Source organism: Chiloscyllium punctatum, chromosome 24 (genome assembly GCF_047496795.1).
Source record: "Chiloscyllium punctatum isolate Juve2018m chromosome 24, sChiPun1.3, whole genome shotgun sequence".
NCBI lineage: Eukaryota > Metazoa > Chordata > Chondrichthyes > Orectolobiformes > Hemiscylliidae > Chiloscyllium > Chiloscyllium punctatum.
Window position 1 is genome coordinate 87,973,936 of NC_092762.1, and position 19,676 is coordinate 87,993,611.

Here is a 19,676-nt window from a genome sequence, read left to right on the forward strand (position 1 = left end):
TCACACTCTCACGACTGACTGGGTTCATTTCACACCCTCACTTCTCACTAGGCAAATTTCACAGCCTCACCTACTCACTGGGTAAATTTCACACTCTCACTACACACTGGGTACATTTCTCAGCTGCACTACTCAATGGGTACATTTCACACCCTCAATACTCACTGGGTACATTTCACACCCTCAATACTCACTGGGAACATTTCACACCCTCAATACTCACTGGGTACATTTCACACCCACACTACACACTGGGTACATTTTACACCCTCACTATACACTCGGTTCATTTCACACCCTCACTAAACACTAGGCACAACCTCGTTGCACACCGGGTGTACTTCACACCCTCACTACTCACTGGGTACATTTCTCACCCTCGCTACACACCGGGTGTATCTCACACCCTTAATACTCACTGGGTACCTTTCACACCCTCACTACTCACTGTGTTCATTTCATACCCTCACTACTCACTGGGTCCATTACGCCCCCTCACTACTCACTGGGTACATTTCAAACCCTCACTACACACTGGGTACACTTCACACCCTCACTACACACTGGGCACATTTCAAACCCTCACTACACACGGTACATTTCACACCCTCACTGCTCACTGGGTACACTTCACACCCTCACTACTCACTGGGTACATTTCACACCCTCACTGCTCACTGGGTACACTTCACACCCTCACTACTCACTGGGTACACTTCACACCCTCACTACTCACTGGGTACATTTCACACCCTCACTGCTCACTGGGTACACTTCACACCCTCACTACTCACTAGGTACATTTCAGAGCCTACTCACTGGGTACACTTCACACCCTCACTACTCACTGGGTACACTTCACACCCTCACTACTCACTGGGTACATTTCACACCCTCACTACTCACTGGGTACACTTTACAGCCACACCAAACATTGCGTATATTTCACACCCTCACTACACAGTAGGTACAAAATACACCCTCACTACACACTGGGTACATTTCACACCCTCGATACACACTGGATACATTTCACACTCTCACTACTGACCGGGTACATTTCTCAGCTGCACTACTCACTGGGTACATTACACACCCTCACTACACACTGGGTACATTTCCCAGCCTCACTACACACTGGGTACATTTCACAGCCTTACGACACACTGGGTACATTTCACACCCTCACTACTCACTGGGCACATTTCGCTCCCTCACTATTCACTGGGTACGTTTCACTCACTCAAAACACACTGGGTATATTTCACACCCTCGCTACACACTGGGTACATTTCACACTCTCACAACACACTGGGTACTTTTCACGCACGCACTATGCATTGGGTACATTTCACACCCTCACTACTCAATGGGTACATTTTACACCCTCATTAACTGTTGGGTACATTTCATAGACTCGCTACACACAGGGTACATTTCACACCTTCACTACCCACTGGGTACATTTCACACCCTCACTACACACTGGGTACATTTCACACCCTCACTACACACACGGTACATTTCACACTCTCACTACACACTGGGTACATTTCACTGTCTCACTACACACTGGGTACATTTCACACCCTCACTACACACTGGGTACATTTCACACCCTCACTACACACTGGGTACATTTCACACCCTCACTACACACTGGGTACATTTCACTGTCTCACTACTCACTGGGTACATTACACACCCTCACTACACAACACGGTACATTTCACACCGTCACTACACACCGAGTACATTTCACACCCACACTACTCACTGGGTACAATTCACACCATTACTACACGCTGGGTACATTTCACACCCTCGCTACACGCAGTGTGCACTTCACAGCCTTGTTACACACTGGGTACGCTTCACACCCTCACTACACACGGTACATTTCACAGCCTCACTACTCTCTGGTTACATTGCACAGCCTCACTACACACGGGTACATTTCACACCCGCACTACACACTGGGTACATTGCACACTCTCACTACTCACTGGGTACATTTCACACCCTCGATACACACTGGGTACATTTCACACCCTCACTACTCAATGGGCACATTTGACACCATTAGTACACACTGTGTTTACTTCACAGCCTCACTGCCCACCGGTACATTTCATACCCGGTACATTTCACAGCGTCACAACACACACTGCGTCCGTTTCACACCCTCACTACTCACTGGGTACATTTCACACCCTCACTACTCACTGGGTGAAGATGTTTTTTTCTCATATCATCCTCTCTCTTTTACTTGTCACTTTAAATCTCTGACCTCTTTTCTCTCCAAGGCAACAGTCCTGCTTTTATCTTATCCTGGTAACTGAGGTTCCACATCCCTGGAACCATTCTGTTCTATTCCCCTAACCTGCCACATTAAGTCATCTGTGCACTGTTCAGTGATCAGAGCTCCCTCTGCTCCTACAGCCCCTTTAGAACTGTTCTCTTGATTTTATATTGTCTTTCTTCTTTGTTCTTCCAACCAAAATGCATTTGTGTAAATGTCCTCTGCAGCCTCCCTGACAACTTTCCTAAAATACACAACAGCAGCGGCCAGGGTTTAGCATAATTTCCTAACTTCTACTATGTCTCCACTTGTAAAGCGCAGGATTCTTACACTTTTTAAAAAAGAATTGTATTCTTGGCTTGTTCTTCAAAAACACGGGTACGTAAACCCCAAGGTCCCTGTCTTCCTGTAACCCCTTCCAAAGTTTTTGATTTTACTTTTCGCCATTCTTCCCACCAAAAGGTACAACTGATCTCCACAAGACCATAAGACATAGGAGTGAAAGTAAGGCCATTTGGCCATCGAGTCCACTCCGCCATTCAATCATGGCTGATGGGCATTTCAACTCCACTTACTCGCATTATCCCCGTAGCCCTTAATTCCTTGTGATATCAAGAATTTATCAATCTCTGCCTTGAAGACATTTAGCGTCCCAGCCTCCACTGCACTCTGCGGCAATGAATTCCACAGGCCCACCACTCTCTGGCTGAAGAAATGTCTCCGCATTTCTGTTCTGAATTGACCCCCTCTAATTTTAAGGCTGTGTCCACGGGTCCTAGTTCCCTCGCCTAACGGAAACAATTTTCTAGCGTCCACCCTCTCCAAGCCATGTATTTACTTTTGATTAAGTTTCACCTCTGGTTTCTGTCTGTTTCACCAGGCAGTCAGTGCCCTCCCAATCTCCTTCTCATATTTACAGTTTGGGGAAGCCAGTGTAAACATGCCACTAGAACTGGCAGGTGACACCCCAGCCCAGAGGACAGGTACCCACCTTGCATTATGGCCATGTTGTTGAGCTTTCTCAGTGCGACTGGGGCATGTTTACTGCGGAGTAGGGTCAGTGCATAGGCAGAAAGGGCCGTGGTGTATGGATCATCCGCTGAGTATGTGTTCGTCTCCAAGAAATGTTTAGCTTTTCCAACTGCAGCTTTCTCTTCCTAATCAATAAATTGCGACATAAAACCATCAATGATAGATACTGTACACAATCGTTCTGCTTGTGTGCCCCAGTGCATTAGCTGCTGTGCAATTCCCATCAACAACTCAAGGACTGGCATCACAACCTGGCAGTTCACCACTTTAGGACAATCCTGAGTACATGCAGGTTCATTCTCCATTTCAGATTTAAAAAGCACACACAGTTTGCTGGTTCCAGCAGGTGAATCTCCCTGACCTCCTCTCCCTACCTTTACAGCCCCAACCTCCTTCAATCTCCTCCTGCAGCCTGACTGGGAGGTGCCAGAGTGAAGGGTCACAATGCCTTCCTGTTTCCTGACCCCTGTCAGGGCTGGAATGCAGAGTAAGAGTGCAGGAAGTGCCTGAATTAAAAGGAATTCAAGGAATTTGAACATTCCTTCCTCTCCCGGTTTAAAAACCCCAGGGACTCCCTTCTTGACTGCTTATTAACCCACTCTTGTCCCATTGCCAATTCACAGCCGGTTCTGAACCTCCTGCAGTCTCAAAACTAATCAGTGCCACTAGATTAACTCTTCACCCAGCTCTGTCCCACAAAAAATGTATTAATCACATCCCATTAACACTTTTGTCTCTCAGATCTCAGACACAACTGAGTAGCAGCAAAGATACAGAGAGGGAGGTGCTGGAAAAGCACAGCCAGCTACACTTTTCCAGCCCCATGCTCTCAACTCTGATCTCCAGCAACTGCAGTCCTCACTTTCTCCAAGCAGTGAAGATAGACTGAAATACTGTGGATACCTGGTCGGCATGGATGAGTTGGACAGAATGGTCTGTTTCCATGCTGTACATCTCTATGACTCTATACAATGGGTGAGTGTAGGATGACTGTGAGCTTTACCTAACTCTGTACTGTCCCTGTCCCGGGAGTGTTTGACAGGGCCAGTTTATTCCTTCATGTTGAGTACACCCTCGCTGAGCCCCATGTCAGAGTTCTCCTCCGCATCCAGAAGTGAAGTGAGGATTGAACAATGACCCCACTGGGTGAGGGGGTGAGCTTTGCTGAGCTCTCTCTGACTCAGTATCGAGATGTGAGAATGTTGGGTGTTTGATCGACACTGTAATGGGCTGGAGGACACAGACAGCTGCAAAATGCTGATCTGCAGCTGAACACAGTAACCAGACATATTGGTTGGATGGGATTTCTGGCGTTAGGGTAGCTTTAGAAAAAAATCTCAGGTATTTTGATCATTTTTTTGTTTCACTCCTTTCTCTGAAGTTTTGGAGGAAAAAAGTTGTGCCTTCAGGGACTGACCGAACCAGTGGGACAGAAAATCATTTTGGACAGCTGAGGAGGAGTCAGACTTACCTCCAGTGAGTGTGAAAGGATTAATACCTGACTGAGTGCAAAATGGGGATGACAGGAAAACCAGGCAAAGTCTTTGTTATATTGTTGAGCTTATTCTGAAAATCTGTAAATAGTTGCAGAGATGAGCAGAACCTGGTTACTCTCACACATACCAGACCATGAAGCCTGAAGGAACCCACACACTTTGAAGATTGAGGGGGACAGTAAACACTGAATGCCACGGAGATTGAAGTCTCAGTCATGCTGCTTCTCCTGGGTGTGACCCCAGAGTGAGAGTCTAGATTAGTGTGGTGCTGGAAAAGCACAGCAGGTCAGGCAGCATCCAAGGAGCAGGAAAATCGACATTTCAGGCAGGACTCCCTCATCAGGAATGGAGGCAGGGAGCCTCTGGGGGTGGAGAGATAAATGGGAGGGGGTGGAGCTGGGGAGAAGGTAGCCAAGAGTACAATAGGTGGATGGAGGTGGGGGAAAAGGTGATAGGTCGGAGAGGAGGCTGGAGTGGATTGGTGGGAAGGAAGATAGGCAGGTAGGACTGGTCATGGGGAGGGTGCTGAGCTGGAAGTTTGGACCTGGGGTGAGGTAGGGGAAGGGGAAATGAGGAAACTAGTGAAGTCCACATTGATGCCCTGGGATTGAAGTGTTCTAAGGCGGAAGATGAAGCGTTCTTCCTCCAGGCGTCGGGTGGTGAGGGAGTGGCGGTGAAGGAGGCCCAGGACCTGCATGTCCTCGGCAGAGTGGGAGGGGGAGTTGAAATGTTGGGCCACAGGGTGGTGTGGTTGATTGGTGCGGGTGTCCCAGAGATGTTCCCTAAAACGCTCTGCTAGGAGGCATCCAGCCTCCCCAGTGTAGAGGAGACCGCATCGGGAGCAAAGGATACAATAAACGATATTGGGGGATGTGCAGGTAAAACTTTGTTTCTCTCCCAGAGTGAGAGTTCATTCCCTCGTCCCTCACCAGGACCTCACATCTTCAACTGAAGGCCATTCTGCAAATACAAATTTTGTGTTGCAAAGGGAAAACAAGTAAATTATCATGTACCTCGGAGCTGAGTCCTGTCTCCAGTAGAGCTGCAACAACATAGGCGGTCAGCGAAATTTTGCCATGGATTCCACCCTGAAACAGTCAGAGCAAGAAATTCACAGCTCAGGCTGTGCTGACCATCAGAGAGAAACCAACAGACACTGAGCTCAGCCAGAAAACACGCCAACACGCACAGTAAAATCTTACAAACAGATCAACACGCACAGCAAGATTCACAAACAGACCAACACGTACAGCAAGATCCCAGAAAAACAGACCAGCACGCACAGCAAGATCCACAAATAGACCAACACATACAGCAAGATCCCTGAAAAACAAACCAACATGCACAGCAAGATCCCACACAACAGATCAACGCGCACAGCAAGATCCCACAAACAGACCAACACATACAGCAAGCTCCCACAAATAGACCAGCACACACAGCAAGATCCCACAAACAGGGGTGGGGGTGGGATAAATACCTGGATGTCTTTATTGAGAATGCGCCCAACTGCAGGGAATGAACCATCCTCTTTCTGATGCTGAATGATCCAGTCCTTGGCAGTGACCAACTCTTTCGGGTCAATGTAAATGAAACCACGAGACTGTGCAAAGGATTTCAGTACAAATGCAGTCAGCCTGGGGAAAGAACAACCAACAGGCATGAAAAGAAATACTACCACAGAGATTCCCATCCCAGTCTCCCAACACTGGCTAACTTGTGGAGTTCAGCTTTCCTGAATGCCACATTTTGGACTGATATAGTTCTTTCTACACAATAAACCTGCTGAGATGTTCCAGGGGAGCCTTTATCAAACAAACTTAACCTTTGATTTACAGCAAGGGATGTCTACCAACTGATTAAAGATGAGTCAAAGAGGTTGGGTTTAAGGAACTTTTTAAAGGTCAGGGATGTGGAGGGTTTTGAGGAGGGAATTCTGGGGAATTCCAGGGAGTCAAGATCAGGAAGTATACGTCATAGACTCAAATGGTGGGCAGGTAAAAGCAGGGACTGTTCAACAGGCCAGAACTGGAGAAGAGCTGGGATCTCAGGGCAATCAGGCTGGATGACATCACAGTAATAGTGAGATGGGGCAGGACTTGAAACTGAAAAAATGAGAACTTTGAAATGGAAGCATTACTGGTCTGGCAGTCGGTGTAGGTCAGGGAGTACAGGGGTAGTGGGTGGACAGGGGTTGATGGGAGGAGGGATGTATAACTTTGAAGAGGGTGCAGAGTGGAGACGTGATGGGAGTATCGCACTGAGAAGTGACTGAGCCTTGGCTGCAGGTTGCTCCAGTTCCAGAGGGAGTCAAGGCAGACAATGGTATCCAGGTGGAAGCTGATGGTTGTGATGTGAATGTGGTGAGTGAGGGACAAACATGTTTTAGTTTCAATGTTATTAGAAATGATAATGAGGCACCGGGGAGGATTCGAATTTGATTGACACTCACAGTGGAAAAGGATTAGGTTAGTAAGGAGGAGGTATTATCAATTCTAGGTGTGAAAGTAGATAATCCCCTGGGCCAGATGGGATTCATCCAAGGATTCTCTGGGAAGCTAGGGAGGAGACAGTGGAGTCTTTGGCCTTGATGAGTCATTATTGTCTACAGGTTTAGTACAAGAGGACCGGAGGATTGCAAATGTTGTGCCCTTGTTCAAGAAGGGCAGTAGAGATGACCCAGGTAATTATTGACCAGTGAGCCTTACATCTGTTGTAGGAAAAGTTTTGGAAAGGATTATAAGAGATAGGATTTATAATCATCTTGCAAGCAATTTGATTGCAGATAGTCAACATGGTTTTGTCAAGGGCAGGTCGTGTCTCACAAACCTCATTGAGTTTTTTGAGACGGTGACCAAGCATGTAGATGAGGGTAGGGCAGTTGACGTGGTATTTATGGACTTCAGTAAAGCCTTTGATAAGGTTCCACATGGTAGGCCACTGCAGAAAATGCAGAGGTATGGAATTAAGGGTGACTTAGCAGTTTGGATTAGAAACTGGCTTTCTGAAAGAAGGCAGCGAGTGGTGGTTGATGGAAAATATTCAGCCTGGAGTCCGCTTGGGACTACTGCTGTTTGTTATTTTCATAAATGACTTAGACGCAGACACAGGTGGATGGGTTAGTAAATTTTTAGATGACACTAAAGTCGGTTGAGTAGTGGACAGTTTGGAAGAATGTTCCAGGTTGTGGGGGACTTGGATAAACTGCAGAATTGGGCTGAGAGGTGGCAAATGGAGTTCAATGCAGCTAAATGTGAGGTGATGCACTTTGGGAAGAATAACAGGAAGGCAGAGTTCTGGGTCAGTGGAAAGATTCTTGGTAGTGTGGATGTGCAGAGGGATCATAGAGTCCATGTACATAAATCCCTGAAAGTTGATAGTGCTGTTAAGACGACATATGGTGTGTTAGGTTTCATTGGTAGAGGGATTGAGTTCCGGAGCCGTAATGTCATGCTGCAACTGTACAAAACGTTAGTGCGGCCACACTTGGAATATTGTGTACAATTCTGGTCGCCCCATTACAGGAAAAATGTGGAAACATTGGAAAAGGTGGAGAGGAGATTTATCAGGATGTTGTCTGGTCTGGAGGGAAGGTCTTATGAGGAAAGGCTGAGGGACTTGGATCTGTTCTCATTGGAAAGAATAAGGCTAAGAGGGGATTTAATAGAGACATACAAGATGATCAGAGGATTAGATAGGGTAGACAGTGAGAGTCTTTTTCCTAGGATGATGACGTCAGCCTGTACGAAGGGCATAGCTGCAAATTGAGGGGTGATGGATTTAAGACAGATGTCAGAGGCAGGTTCTTTACTCAGAGAGTGGTAAGGGTGTGGAATGCCCTGCCTGCCAATGTAGGTAACTCAGCCACATTAGGGACATTTAAACAATTCTTGGATAAGCACATGGATGATGATGAGATAGTCTAGGCTTAGATTGGTTCACAGGTGAGTGCAACATCGAGGGCTGAAGGGCCTGTTCAGCACTGTATTGTTCTATGTGTCATTACATCCAACACGTACAGTGCCTTTGCTGTACTCTCCCAGGAAAGGAGAGGGCACTGGGCCTTGTATCCAAGCAATTACATCAGTGCCAAATACCTCAATGGTCACTCAGCCTGGAGGGCAGCTCCTGTACAGCACCTCGTGATGTGAATAAATCCTCCCTCAGCTCCTACATGTAAACCGTGCCCCTCCTTACTTTCTGCCTCTCTGCAATTTGTTTCATAAGCACTGATCACATTGCCCAAGTTTCCTTTCCCCAACATTGGCCTGGTCAGATAACTGAACAGCAGCAACGTTCATGGTAATCCTGCTCACAGGGAGATATGGGCACTCCACCCGAATGCCAGCGGTCAGTTATTGCTGGTCAGCAGTCAGTGTCCTGAAGGTCAGACTCACTGAGTAGCCCTGGTCACCTGTGCTGCCGACACAGGACAGTGCCTCGGATGAACAACAGATACAGTCCGACTCACAGAGCAACCTTCACCATCACAACCACACATCCCCCCACCAAGACCCCCTCCACCCCCACTCTGTCCTTGCTCAGTGCGTTACCATGGTGAGGTCTCCTGGTAGAGAAGGGGTGTTATGGAGGCAGGGTGGTGGGGGCAATCAGAATGGGGACAATCTGACCACCCCACCCCCGTCCCCCAGATGAAGAGACCACACTTTAAGTTGTCAGTTTGACTGGACTTCGATTCAAGTTGACAAGAGATGAATAAATTAAAAGCTGGCATTACATTCTGAAAAGGGGGTGCTATACAGTGGGAGCGGGTGCTTGTTTTAAAACAATGTGAAATAAACAATTGCTCAAAAAGATTTAACAGCAGAACCTACGACAGCATTGGCTTTTTTGGTTAAAATTACAAAGGTAGGTTTGTGTTTTATCATCTCTAGAGGCCACAGAACTCGTTAAGAAACTATTGTTAATGGTTTCTGGGCCAATGCAGTTCACAGCAGAGCCAGCCAGACAGAGAGAGCTCTTTAACCGAATTATGTTGTTACGAAACCCCCTCCTCCTCTTTACCCCCCCACTCTCCCCTTCCTTCCCCCCACCCCCACCCCAGTGGTGTGAGGGAGCAGTTTAATAAACAGCCCACAGTGAATTGTTGAAGTGTTAAGTAACAGCCTGTCAGAGTCTTTCACAGTGAGGGGTTCAATCACAGCAGCAATATAGAAGGGAGGGAGTTGCCTTTTCCAAATGATTTACTGTGGTGTTTTACACTGACATGGCACCTGGGTAGAGAGGATCAGAGCCTCTGGGATTTGGAAGCGAAGGATTGTTCTGCTATTGCTGCCTGCATCTGTTTCTGTGTGTTAATGTCTCAATGCAGATGAATCCATTGCAGTGACTAAACCACAAAACATTTCTGCACTGAAACAGGCTGGGGGCTATCATTTCCACTCCAATCATTCAGCTGGAAATTCTACTTCCATCATCATTGATTTGACCCACATTGCACATAAACATTAAAGCTGGGAGAGACCCTTCAAGTCTGTTTTATCCATTCCATTAGATCATGGCTGGTCTGAATCTTTATTCCACTGACTTTTCATTTCCTGTCCCCAACAAGCTTTGTGATGATGACTCTGTGGAGACGGCCTTTTTAAATCAGCTATTTTTTATCTTCTGTTGAAGGGAAACCCTCTCATTCTCTCTAACCAGAATCTGCAGCTTCCATCTTGAAAAACTGAGCTGTCGAGATGTTATTGCAAGGCAGCGTCCTAGTGGCCACGGTGATGAGGTGGCAAGTGTGTTCCTTCACTAACCAACCACACAAAGATTCATGCTTAGCGTCTAACATCAGTGCAATGTCAGGTTAGGACATGGAAATTCTCTGGTCATCACAACTTGCAGTAGACCATTCCAAAGTTGACCATGGAAAGGACCCAGTCCACGTCAAATTGTGCTGGAAGGCTAAAGCATCTCAAAAACTCGAAACACTGTCCAACATTAGGTGTGATGCAGCAACTGGACACTTGCTCAATAATCCTGAGTGTGTTAACGATTACAATGAGAACCAATTGATGTGGAGGAGCCGGTGTTGGACTGGGGTGGACAAAGTTAAAAATCATACAACACCAGGTTATAGAACATAGAACAGTACAGCAAAGTACAGGCCTTTCGGCCCTCGATATTGTACTAACCTTTTATCCTACTCTAAATCAAACTAGTCTACCTGTTGGACTATAACCTGGTGTTGTGTGATTTTTAACTTATAATTTGAGACGGTCAGTCAGGCTGTAGCATAGATCTTGTGCATACCAGAAGTTAGATTTACTCGGGGTCTATACTTAGCAAACAGAATAATGTCTACAGATTGTGCCTGTTTCAACAAGTGTTCACCATTCTCTCGTTCATTCTCAGGGATTAATGCCTGCAGTAATCAGACTCAATCTGCTTGATGTAACTTTACACAAAGTTTGGCAGCTTACTATCAGTCATCTTCTAACTAGTGCATTCTACATGGCAACACCAGTGCCAGTCAGAACCTACCTGCCAAGCAAATCAACATGCTATTTTCATACACAGTGTGAAAACATTGTTTCCTTGACATTAGTATTTCTTGCAAATTGTCCTGATGGATGGCAGGATGAAATGTTATCTTTCTTCATCAATAACTTCAAGTCACAAGGTGCTGGTGACAGTCAGGCTACAACCAGGAATCACTTGTAATCCAGAGACATTTCATCACAATTCACTTCTGTGCAGATTTTGGCTTTGCTCATGTTTTCGGTTTTTTTGGTTCTGATTGAATCTGTGAATGAAAACACTGACTGGGGTACTGCCAACAATTTACAGCTTGTTCGTTTTTTCCAAGCAGAGGCTTCGAGGTGATCCAGAAACACATGCTGTTTGGGAGCAGCAAATCTGTGCCCATCAGGATACACAGAGTGCTGACCTTCACGTTGGTAATGCCCAGCATTGAGAATGACCCTCACGGCTCTGTTTGCTGTTTGTGTTTTATAATCTGTCCAATCACTTTGCTGTTTTACTTCTGTTTTCAGCAGGGTTTGGGCACTGGCCAATGTTATCATCCACACCAGAGACATTTCAGTTTAAATACCTTCACAAGCCACTTGATAACATGAGCCAAACTGTTCCCCTCGAGGTACAGACCATGTTACACAAGCACAGGAACACCAGCTTCCTCATGAGTTGTACCCATTGCCTGATTTTAAAGGTTACAGCAATTAACAGGACAAATGGTCTATTATAGACAGAATTACAAAACGTTTACCTCATCAGAAAGGTCACATCATGGCAAATATAACAGAATCCACAAATATCACTCAGCTCTAATTCTCTCTCTCTCCCCCTCCTCTCTCTCTCCATCCCAACTTTTTCCTTCTCTCATTCTCTGCAGAGTTCTCTCTCTCTCCCTCTGTAGAGTTTTCCTCTCTCTCTCTCTCTCTCTGTGCAGACTTCTACTTCTCTCTCTCTCACTCTCTCTGTGGAGTTCTCCTTCTCTCTCGCTCTACTCTCTCTGTGCAGACTTCTACTTCTCTCTCTCTCACTCTCTCTGCAGAGTTCTCTTTCTCTCTCACTCTCTGCAGAGGTTTTCTCTCTCTGATGAGTTCTCCTCTCGCTCTGTCTCTCTGTGGAGTTCTCCTTCTCTCTCCCGATATCTCTCTTTGTGGTTCTCCTTCTCTCGCTCTCACTCTCTCTCTGCAGAGTTCTCCCCTATCTCTCTATCTCTCTGCAGAGCTCTCCTTCTCTCTCTCTCTCTCTGCAGAGTTCTCCTCTCTCTCTCTCTCTGCAGAGCTCTCCTTCTCTCTTTCTGTTTCTGCAGAGCTCTCCTTCTCTCTCTCTCTCTCTGCAGAGCTCTCCTTCTCTCTCTCTCTCTCTGCAGAGCTCTCCTTCTCTCTCTCTCTCTCTCTGCAGAGCTCTCCTCTCTCTCTCTCTGCAAAGCTCTCCTCTCTCTCTCTTTCTCTGCAAAGTTCTCCTTCTCTCACTCTCTGCAGAGTTCCCCTTCTCTCTCTCTCTCTCGCTGCAGAGCTCTCATTCTATCTCTCTCTCTCTACAGAGCTCTCCTTCTCTCTCTCTCTCTCTCTGCAGAGCTCTCCTTCTCTCTCTCTCTCTCTCTGCAGAGCTCTCCTTCTCTCTCTCACTCTCTGCAGAGTTCTCCTCTCTCTCTCTCTGCAGAGCTCTCCTTCTCTCTTTCTGTTTCTGCAGAGCTCTCCTTCTCTCTCTCTCTCTCTGCAGAGCTCTCCTTCTCTCTCTCTCTCTCTCTGCAGAGCTCTCCTCTCTCTCTCTTTCTCTGTAAAGTTCTCCTTCTCTCACTCTCTGCAGAGTTCACCTTCTCTCTCTCTCTCTGCAGAGCTCTCCTTCTCTCTCTCTCTCTCTCGCTGCAGAGCTCTCATTCTCTCTCTCTCTCCCTGCAGAGTTCTCCTCTTTCTCTCTCTGCAGAGCTCTCATTCTATCTCTCTCTCTCTCTCTCTGCAGAGCTCTCATTCTATCTCTCTCTCTCTCTGCAGAGATCTCCTTCTCTCTCTCTCTCTCTGCAGAGCTCTCCTCTCTCTCTCTGCAGAGCTCTCCTTCTCTCTCTCTCTCCCTGCAGAGTTCTTCTCTCTCTCTCTGCAGAGCTCTCATTCTCTCTCTCTCTCTGCAGAGCTCTCATTCTCTCTCTCTCTGCAGACCTCTCCTCCTCTCTCTCTACAGAGCTCTCATTCTATCTCTCTCTCTCTGCAGAGCTCTCCTTCTCTCTCTCTGCAGAGCTCTCCTTCTCTCTCTCTCTCTCTGCAGAGTTCTCCTCTCTCTCTCTCTCTCTCTCTGCAGAGCTCTCCTTCTCTCTCTCTCTTTCTGCAGAGCTCTCCTTCTCTCTCTCTTTTTCTGCAGAGCTCTCCTTCTCTCTCTCTCTCTCTCTGCAGAGCTCTCCTTCTCTCTCTCTCTCTCTGCAGAGCTCTCCTCTCTCTCTCTGCAAAGCTCTCCTTCTCTCTCTCTCTCTTTCTCTGCAAAGTTCTCCTTCTCTCTCTCTCTGCAGAGTTCTCCTTCTCTCTCTCTCTCTGCAAAGTTCCCCTTCTCTATCTCTCTCTGCAGAGGACTCCTTCTCTCTCTCTCTCTGCAGAGCTCTCCTTCTCTCTCTCTCTGCAGACCTCTCCTTCTCTCTCTCTGCCGAGCTCTCCTTTTCTCTCTCTCTCTCTGCAGTGCTCTCCTTCTCTCTCTCTGCAGAGCTCTGCTCTCTCTCTCTCTGCAAAGCTCTCCTTCTCTCTCTCTCTGCAGAGCTCCCCTTCTCTCTCTCTCTTTCTCTCTGCAGAGCTCTCCTCTGTCTACAGACCTCTCCTCCTCTCTCTCTGCAAAGCTCTCCTTCTCTCTCTCTGCAGAGCTCTCCTTCGCTCTGCAAAGCTCTCCTTCTCTCTCTCTCTCTCTCTCTGCAGAGTTCTCCTTCTCTCTCTCTCTCTCTGCAGAGCTCTCCTTCCCACTCTCTCTCTCTGCAGAGTTCTCCTTCTCTCTCTCTCTCTCTCTGCAGAGTTCTCCTTCTCTCTCTCTCTCTGCAGAGTTCTCCTCTCTCTCTCTCTGCAGAGCCCTCCTCTCTCTCTCTCTGCAGAGCTCTCCGTCTCTCTCTCTCTGCAGAGATCTCCTTCTCTCTGTCTCTCTCTGCAGAGTTCCCCTTCTCTCTCTCTCGCTCTCTCTGCAAAGCTCTCCTTCTCTCTCTCTGCAGAGTTCTCCTTCTCTCTCTCTCTCTCTGCAGAGTTCTCCTTCTCTCACTCTCCGCAGAGCTCTCCTCTCTCACTCTCTGCAAAGTTCTCCTTCTCTCTCTCTCTCTGCAGAGCTCTCCTTCCACTCTCTCTCTCTGCAGAGTTCTCCTTCTCTCTCTCTCTCTGCAGAGTTCTCCTTCTCTCTCTCTCACTCTCTCTCTGCAGAGTTCTCCTCTCTCTCTCTCTGCAGAGCTCTCCTTCTCTCTCTCTCTCTCTGCAGAGTTCCCCTTCTCTCTCTCTCGCTCTCTCTGCAGAGTTCTCCTTCTCTCTCTCTCTCTCTCTGCAGAGTTCTCCTTCTCTCTCTCTCTCTCTGCAGAGTTCTCCTTCTCTCACTCTCCGCAGAGCTCTCCTCTCTCTCTCTCTCTCTCTCACTGCAGACCTCTCCTCTCTCTCTGCAGAGGTCTTCTTCTCTGTCTTTCTCACTGCAGAGTTCTCATCTCTCTCTCTCTGCAGAGCTCTCCTTCTCTCTCTCTCTCTCTGCAGAGATCTCCTTCTCTCTGTCTCTCTCTGCAGAGTTCCCCTTCTCTCTCTCTCGCTCTCTCTGCAGAGTTCTCCTTCTCTCTCTCTCTCTCTCTGCAGAGTTCTCCTTCTCTCTCTCTCTCTCTGCAGAGTTCTCCTTCTCTCACTCTCCGCAGAGCTCTCCTCTCTCTCTCTCTCTCTCTCTCACTGCAGACCTCTCCTCTCTCTCTGCAGAGGTCTTCTTCTCTGTCTTTCTCACTGCAGAGTTATCCTCTCTCTCTCTGCAGAGTTCTCCTTCTCTCTCTCTCTCTGCAGAGCTCTCCTTCTCTCTCTCTCTCTGCAGAGCTCTCCTTCTCTCTCTCTCTCTGCAGAGCTCTCCTCTCTCTCTCTCTGCAGAGTTCTCCTCTCTCTCTCTCCTCTCTCTCTCTGCAGAGCTCTCCTTTTCTCTCTCTCTCTGCAGAGTTCTCCTTTTCTCTCTCTCTCTGCAGAGTTCCCCTTCTCTCTCTCTCTCTCTCTGCAGAGCTCTCCTTCTCTCTCTCTCTCTCTCGCTGCAGAGTTCCCCTTCTCTCTCTCTTTGCAGACCTCTCCTTTTCTCTCTCTCTGCACAGTTCCACTTCTCTCTCTCTCTCTGCAGACCTCTCCTTCTCTCTCTCTGCAGAGCTCTCTTCTCTCTCTCTCTGCAGAGTTCTCCTTCTCTCTCTCTGCAAAGCTCTCCTTCTCTCTCTCTCTGCAGAGCTCTCCTTCTCTCTCTCTCTGCAGAGCTCTCCTCTCTCTCTCTACAGAGCTCTCCTCTCTCTCTGCAAAGCTCTCCTTCTCTCTCTCTCTCTCTGCAGATTTCTCCTCTCTCTCTCTCTCTGCAGAGTGCTCCTCTCTCTCTCTCTCTGCGGAGTTCTCCTCTCTCTCTCTCTCTGCAGAGCTCTCCTTGTCTCTCTCTCTGCAGAGCTCTCCTCTCTCTCTCTGCAGAGTTCTCCTCTCTCTCTGCAGAGTTCTCCTCTCTCTCTCTCTCTCTCTCTCTGCAGAGCTCTCCTCTCTCTCTCTGCAGAGCTCTCCTCTCTCTCTCTCTCTCTGCAGAGTTCTCCTCTCTCTCTCTGCAGAGTTCTCCTTCTCTCTCTCTCTCTCTGCAGAGCTCTCCTTCTCTCGCTCTCTCGCTGCAGAGTTCCCCTTCTCTCTCTCTCTTTGCAGACCTCTCCTTTTCTCTCTCTCTGCACAGTTTCACTTCTCTCTCTCTCTCTGCAGACCTCTCCTTCTCTCTCTCTGCAGAGCTCTCATTCTATCTCTCTCCCTCTCTCTGCAGAGATCTCCTTCTCTCTCTCTCTCTCTGCAGAGCTCTCCTCTCTCTCTCCGCAGAGCTCTCCTTCTCTCTCTCTCTCCCTGCAGAGTTCTTCTCTCTCTCTCTGCAGAGCTCTCATTCTCTCTCTCTCTCTCTCTGCAGTGCTCTCATTCTCTCTCTCTCTGCAGACCTCTCCTCCTCTCTCTCTAGAGCTCTCATTCTATCTCTCTCTCTCTCTGCAGAGCTCTCCTTCTCTCTCTCTCTCTCTCTGCAGAGTTCTCCTCTCTCTCTCTCTCAGCAGAGCTCTCCTTCTCTCTCTCTCTCTCTGCAGAGCTCTCCTCTCTCTCTCTCTGCAGAGCTCTCCTCTCTCTCTCTCTGCAAAGCTCTCCTTCTCTCTCTCTCTTTCTCTGCAAAGTTCTCCTTCTCTCTCTCTCTGCAGAGTTCTCCTTCTCTCTCTCTCTCTCTCTGCAGAGTTCCCCTTCTCTCTCTCTCTCTGCAGGACTCCTTCTCTCTCTCTCTCTGCAGAGCTCTCCTTCTCTCTCTCTGCAGAGCTCTCCTTCCCACTCTCTCTCTCTGCAGAGTTCTCCTTCTCTCTCTCTCTCTCTCTCTGCAGAGATCTCCTTCTCTCTGTCTCTCTCTGCAGAGATCTCCTTCTCTCTGTCTCTCTCTGCAGAGTTCCCCTTCTCTCTCTCTCTCTGCAGGACTCCTTCTCTCTCTCTCTCTGCAGAGCTCTCCTTCTCTCTCTCTGCAGAGCTCTCCTTCCCACTCTCTCTCTCTGCAGAGTTCTCCTTCTCTCTCTCTCTCTCTCTCTGCAGAGATCTCCTTCTCTCTGTCTCTCTCTGCAGAGTTCTCCTTCTCTCTCTCTCTCTCTCTGCAGAGTTCCCCTTCTCTCTCTCTCTCTGCAGGACTCCTTCTCTCTCTCTCTCTGCAGAGCTCTCCTTCTCTCTCTCTGCAGAGCTCTCCTTCCCACTCTCTCTCTCTGCAGAGTTCTCCTTCTCTCTCTCTCTCTCTCTCTGCAGAGATCTCCTTCTCTCTGTCTCTCTCTGCAGAGATCTCCTTCTCTCTGTCTCTCTCTGCAGAGTTCCCCTTCTCTCTGCCTCTCTCTGCAGACCTCTCCTCTCTCTCTCTCTCTCTGCAAAGCTCTCCTTCTCTCTCTCTCTCTGCAGAGTTCTCCTTCTCTCTCTCTGCAAAGCTCTCCTCTCTCTCTCTCTCTGCAGAGCTCTCCTTCTCTCTCTCTGCAGAGCTCTCCTCTCTCTCTCTCTCTCTGCAAAGCTCTCCTTCTCTCTCTCTCTCTGCAGAGTTCTCCTTCTCTCTCTCTGCAAAGCTCTCCTCTCTTTCTCACTGCAGAGTTCTCCTCTCTCTCTCTCTGCAGAGCTCTCCTTCTCTCTCTCTCTCTCTCTGTAGAGATCTCCTTCACTCTGTCTCGCTCTCTCTCTGCAGAGTTCTCCTTCTCTCTCTCTCTCTCTCTCTCACTGCAGACCTCTCCTCTCTCTCTGCAGAGGTCTTCTTCTCTGTCTTTCTCACTGCAGAGTTCTCCTCTCTCTCTCTCTGCAGAGCTCTCCTTCTCTCTCTCTCTCTCTCTCTGTAGAGTTCCCCTTCTCTCTCTCTCGCTCTCTCTCTGCAGAGTTCTCCTTCTCTCTCTCTCTCTCTGCAGGGTTCTCCTTCTCTCACTCTCCGCAGAGCTCTCCTCTCTCTCTCTCTCTCTCTCTCACTGCAGACCTCTCCTCTCTCTCTGCAGAGGTCTTCTTCTCTGTCTTTCTCACTGCAGAGTTATCCTCTCTCTCTCTCTGCAGAGTTCTCCTTCTCTCTCTCTGCAGAGCTCTCCTCTCTCTCTGCAGAGTTCTCCTTCTCTCTCTCTGCAAATCTCTCCTTCTGTCTCTCTGCAAAGCTCTCCTCTATCTCTCTCTGCAGAGCTCTCCTCTATCTCTCTCTGCAGAGCTCTCCTTCTCTCTCACTCTCTCTGCAGAGCTCTCCTTCTCTCTCTCTCTCTCTGCAGAGTTCTCCTCTCTCTCTCTGCAGAGTTCTCCTTCTCGCTCCCTCTCTCTGCAGAGCTCTCCTTCACTCTCTCTCTGCAGAGCTCTCCTTCACTCTCTCTCTGCAGAGCTCTCCTTCACTCTCTCTCTGCAGAGCTCTCCTTCATTCTCTCTCTCTCTGCAGAGCTCTCCTCTCTCTCTCTCTGCAGAGCTCTCCTTCTCTCTCTCTCTCTGCAGAGCTCTCATTCTCTCTCTCTCTGCAGAGCTCTCCTCTCTCTCTCTCTGCAGAGTTCTCCTTCTCGCTCCCTCTCTCTGCAGAGCTCTCCTTCACTCTCTCTCTGCAGAGCTCTCCTTCACTCTCTCTCTGCAGAGCTCTCCTTCACTCTCTCTCTCTCTGCAGAGCTCTCCTCTCTCTCTCTCTGCAGAGCTCTCCTTCTCTCTCTCTCTCTGCAGAGCTCTCATTCTCTCTCTCTCTGCAGAGCTCTCCTCTCTCTCTCTCTGCAGAGCTCTCCTTCTCTCTCTCTCTCTACAGAACTCTCCTTCTCTCTCTCTCTCTGCAGAACTCTCCTTCTCTCTCTCTCTCTACAGAGCTCTCCTTCACTCTCTCTCTGCAGAGTTCTCCTTCTCTCTCTCTCTCTCTCTCTGCAAAGCTCTCGTTTTCTCTCTCTCTGCAGAGTTCTCCTTCTCTCACTCTGCAGAGCTCTCCTTCTCTCTCTCTGCAGAGCTCTCCTTCTCTCTCTCTGCAGAGCTCTCCTCTCTCTCTCTCTGCAGAGCTCTCCTTCTCTCTCTCTCTCTGCAGAGCTCTCCTTCTCTCTCTCTCTCTCTCTCTGCAGAGCTCTCCTTCTCTCTCTCTCTCTGCAGAGCTCTCCTTCCCTCTCTCTCTGCAGAGCTCTCCTTCTCTCTCTCTCTGCAGAGCTCTCCTTCTCTCTCTCTCTGCAGAGTTCTCCTTCTCTCTCTCTCTCTCTGCAGAGCTCTCCTTCTCTCTCTCTCTGCAGAGTTCTCCTTCTCTCACTCTGCAGAGCTCTCCTTCTCTCTCTCTCTGCAGAGTTCTCCTTCTCCCTCTCTGCAGAGCTCTCCTTCTCTCTCTCTGCAGAGCTCTCCTTCTCTCTCTCTGCAGAGCTCTCCTTCCCTCTCTCTCTCTCTCTGCAGAGCTCTCCTTCTCTCTCTCTCTGCAGAGTTCTCCTTCTCCCTCTCTCTGCAGAGTTCTCCTCTCTCTCTCTCTCTCTCTCTGCAAAGCTCTCCTTCTCTCTCTCAGCAAAGCTCTCCTCTCTCTCTCTGCAGAGTTCCCCTTCTCTCTCTCTGCAGACCTCTCCTTCTCTCTCTCTCTCTCTCGCTGCAGAGTTCCCCTTCTCTCTCTCTCTCTCTGCAGACCTCTCCTTCTCTCTCTCTCTCTTGCTGCAGAGTTCCCCTTCTCTCTCTCTCTCTGCAGACCTCCTTCTCTCTCTC

The 19,676-nt window shown here is 48.5% G+C and overlaps 1 protein-coding gene across 6 annotated transcripts in view; it reads right to left on the minus strand.

Moving 5' to 3' along the window:
- The window catches only part of cpamd8 (C3 and PZP like alpha-2-macroglobulin domain containing 8), a 318,016-nt gene that overhangs the window by 80,187 nt on the left and 218,153 nt on the right, over positions 1-19,676 (minus strand). For all 6 annotated transcript variants that reach the window (XM_072594464.1, XM_072594465.1, XM_072594462.1 and 3 more), the window contains 3 exons: positions 6,311-6,467; positions 5,844-5,918; positions 3,294-3,459 (listed from right to left, as the gene is read on the minus strand). In XM_072594464.1, the coding sequence (XP_072450565.1) occupies positions 3,294-3,459; positions 5,844-5,918; positions 6,311-6,467 (398 nt within the window). The remainder of the gene's footprint in view (positions 1-3,293; positions 3,460-5,843; positions 5,919-6,310; positions 6,468-19,676) is intronic.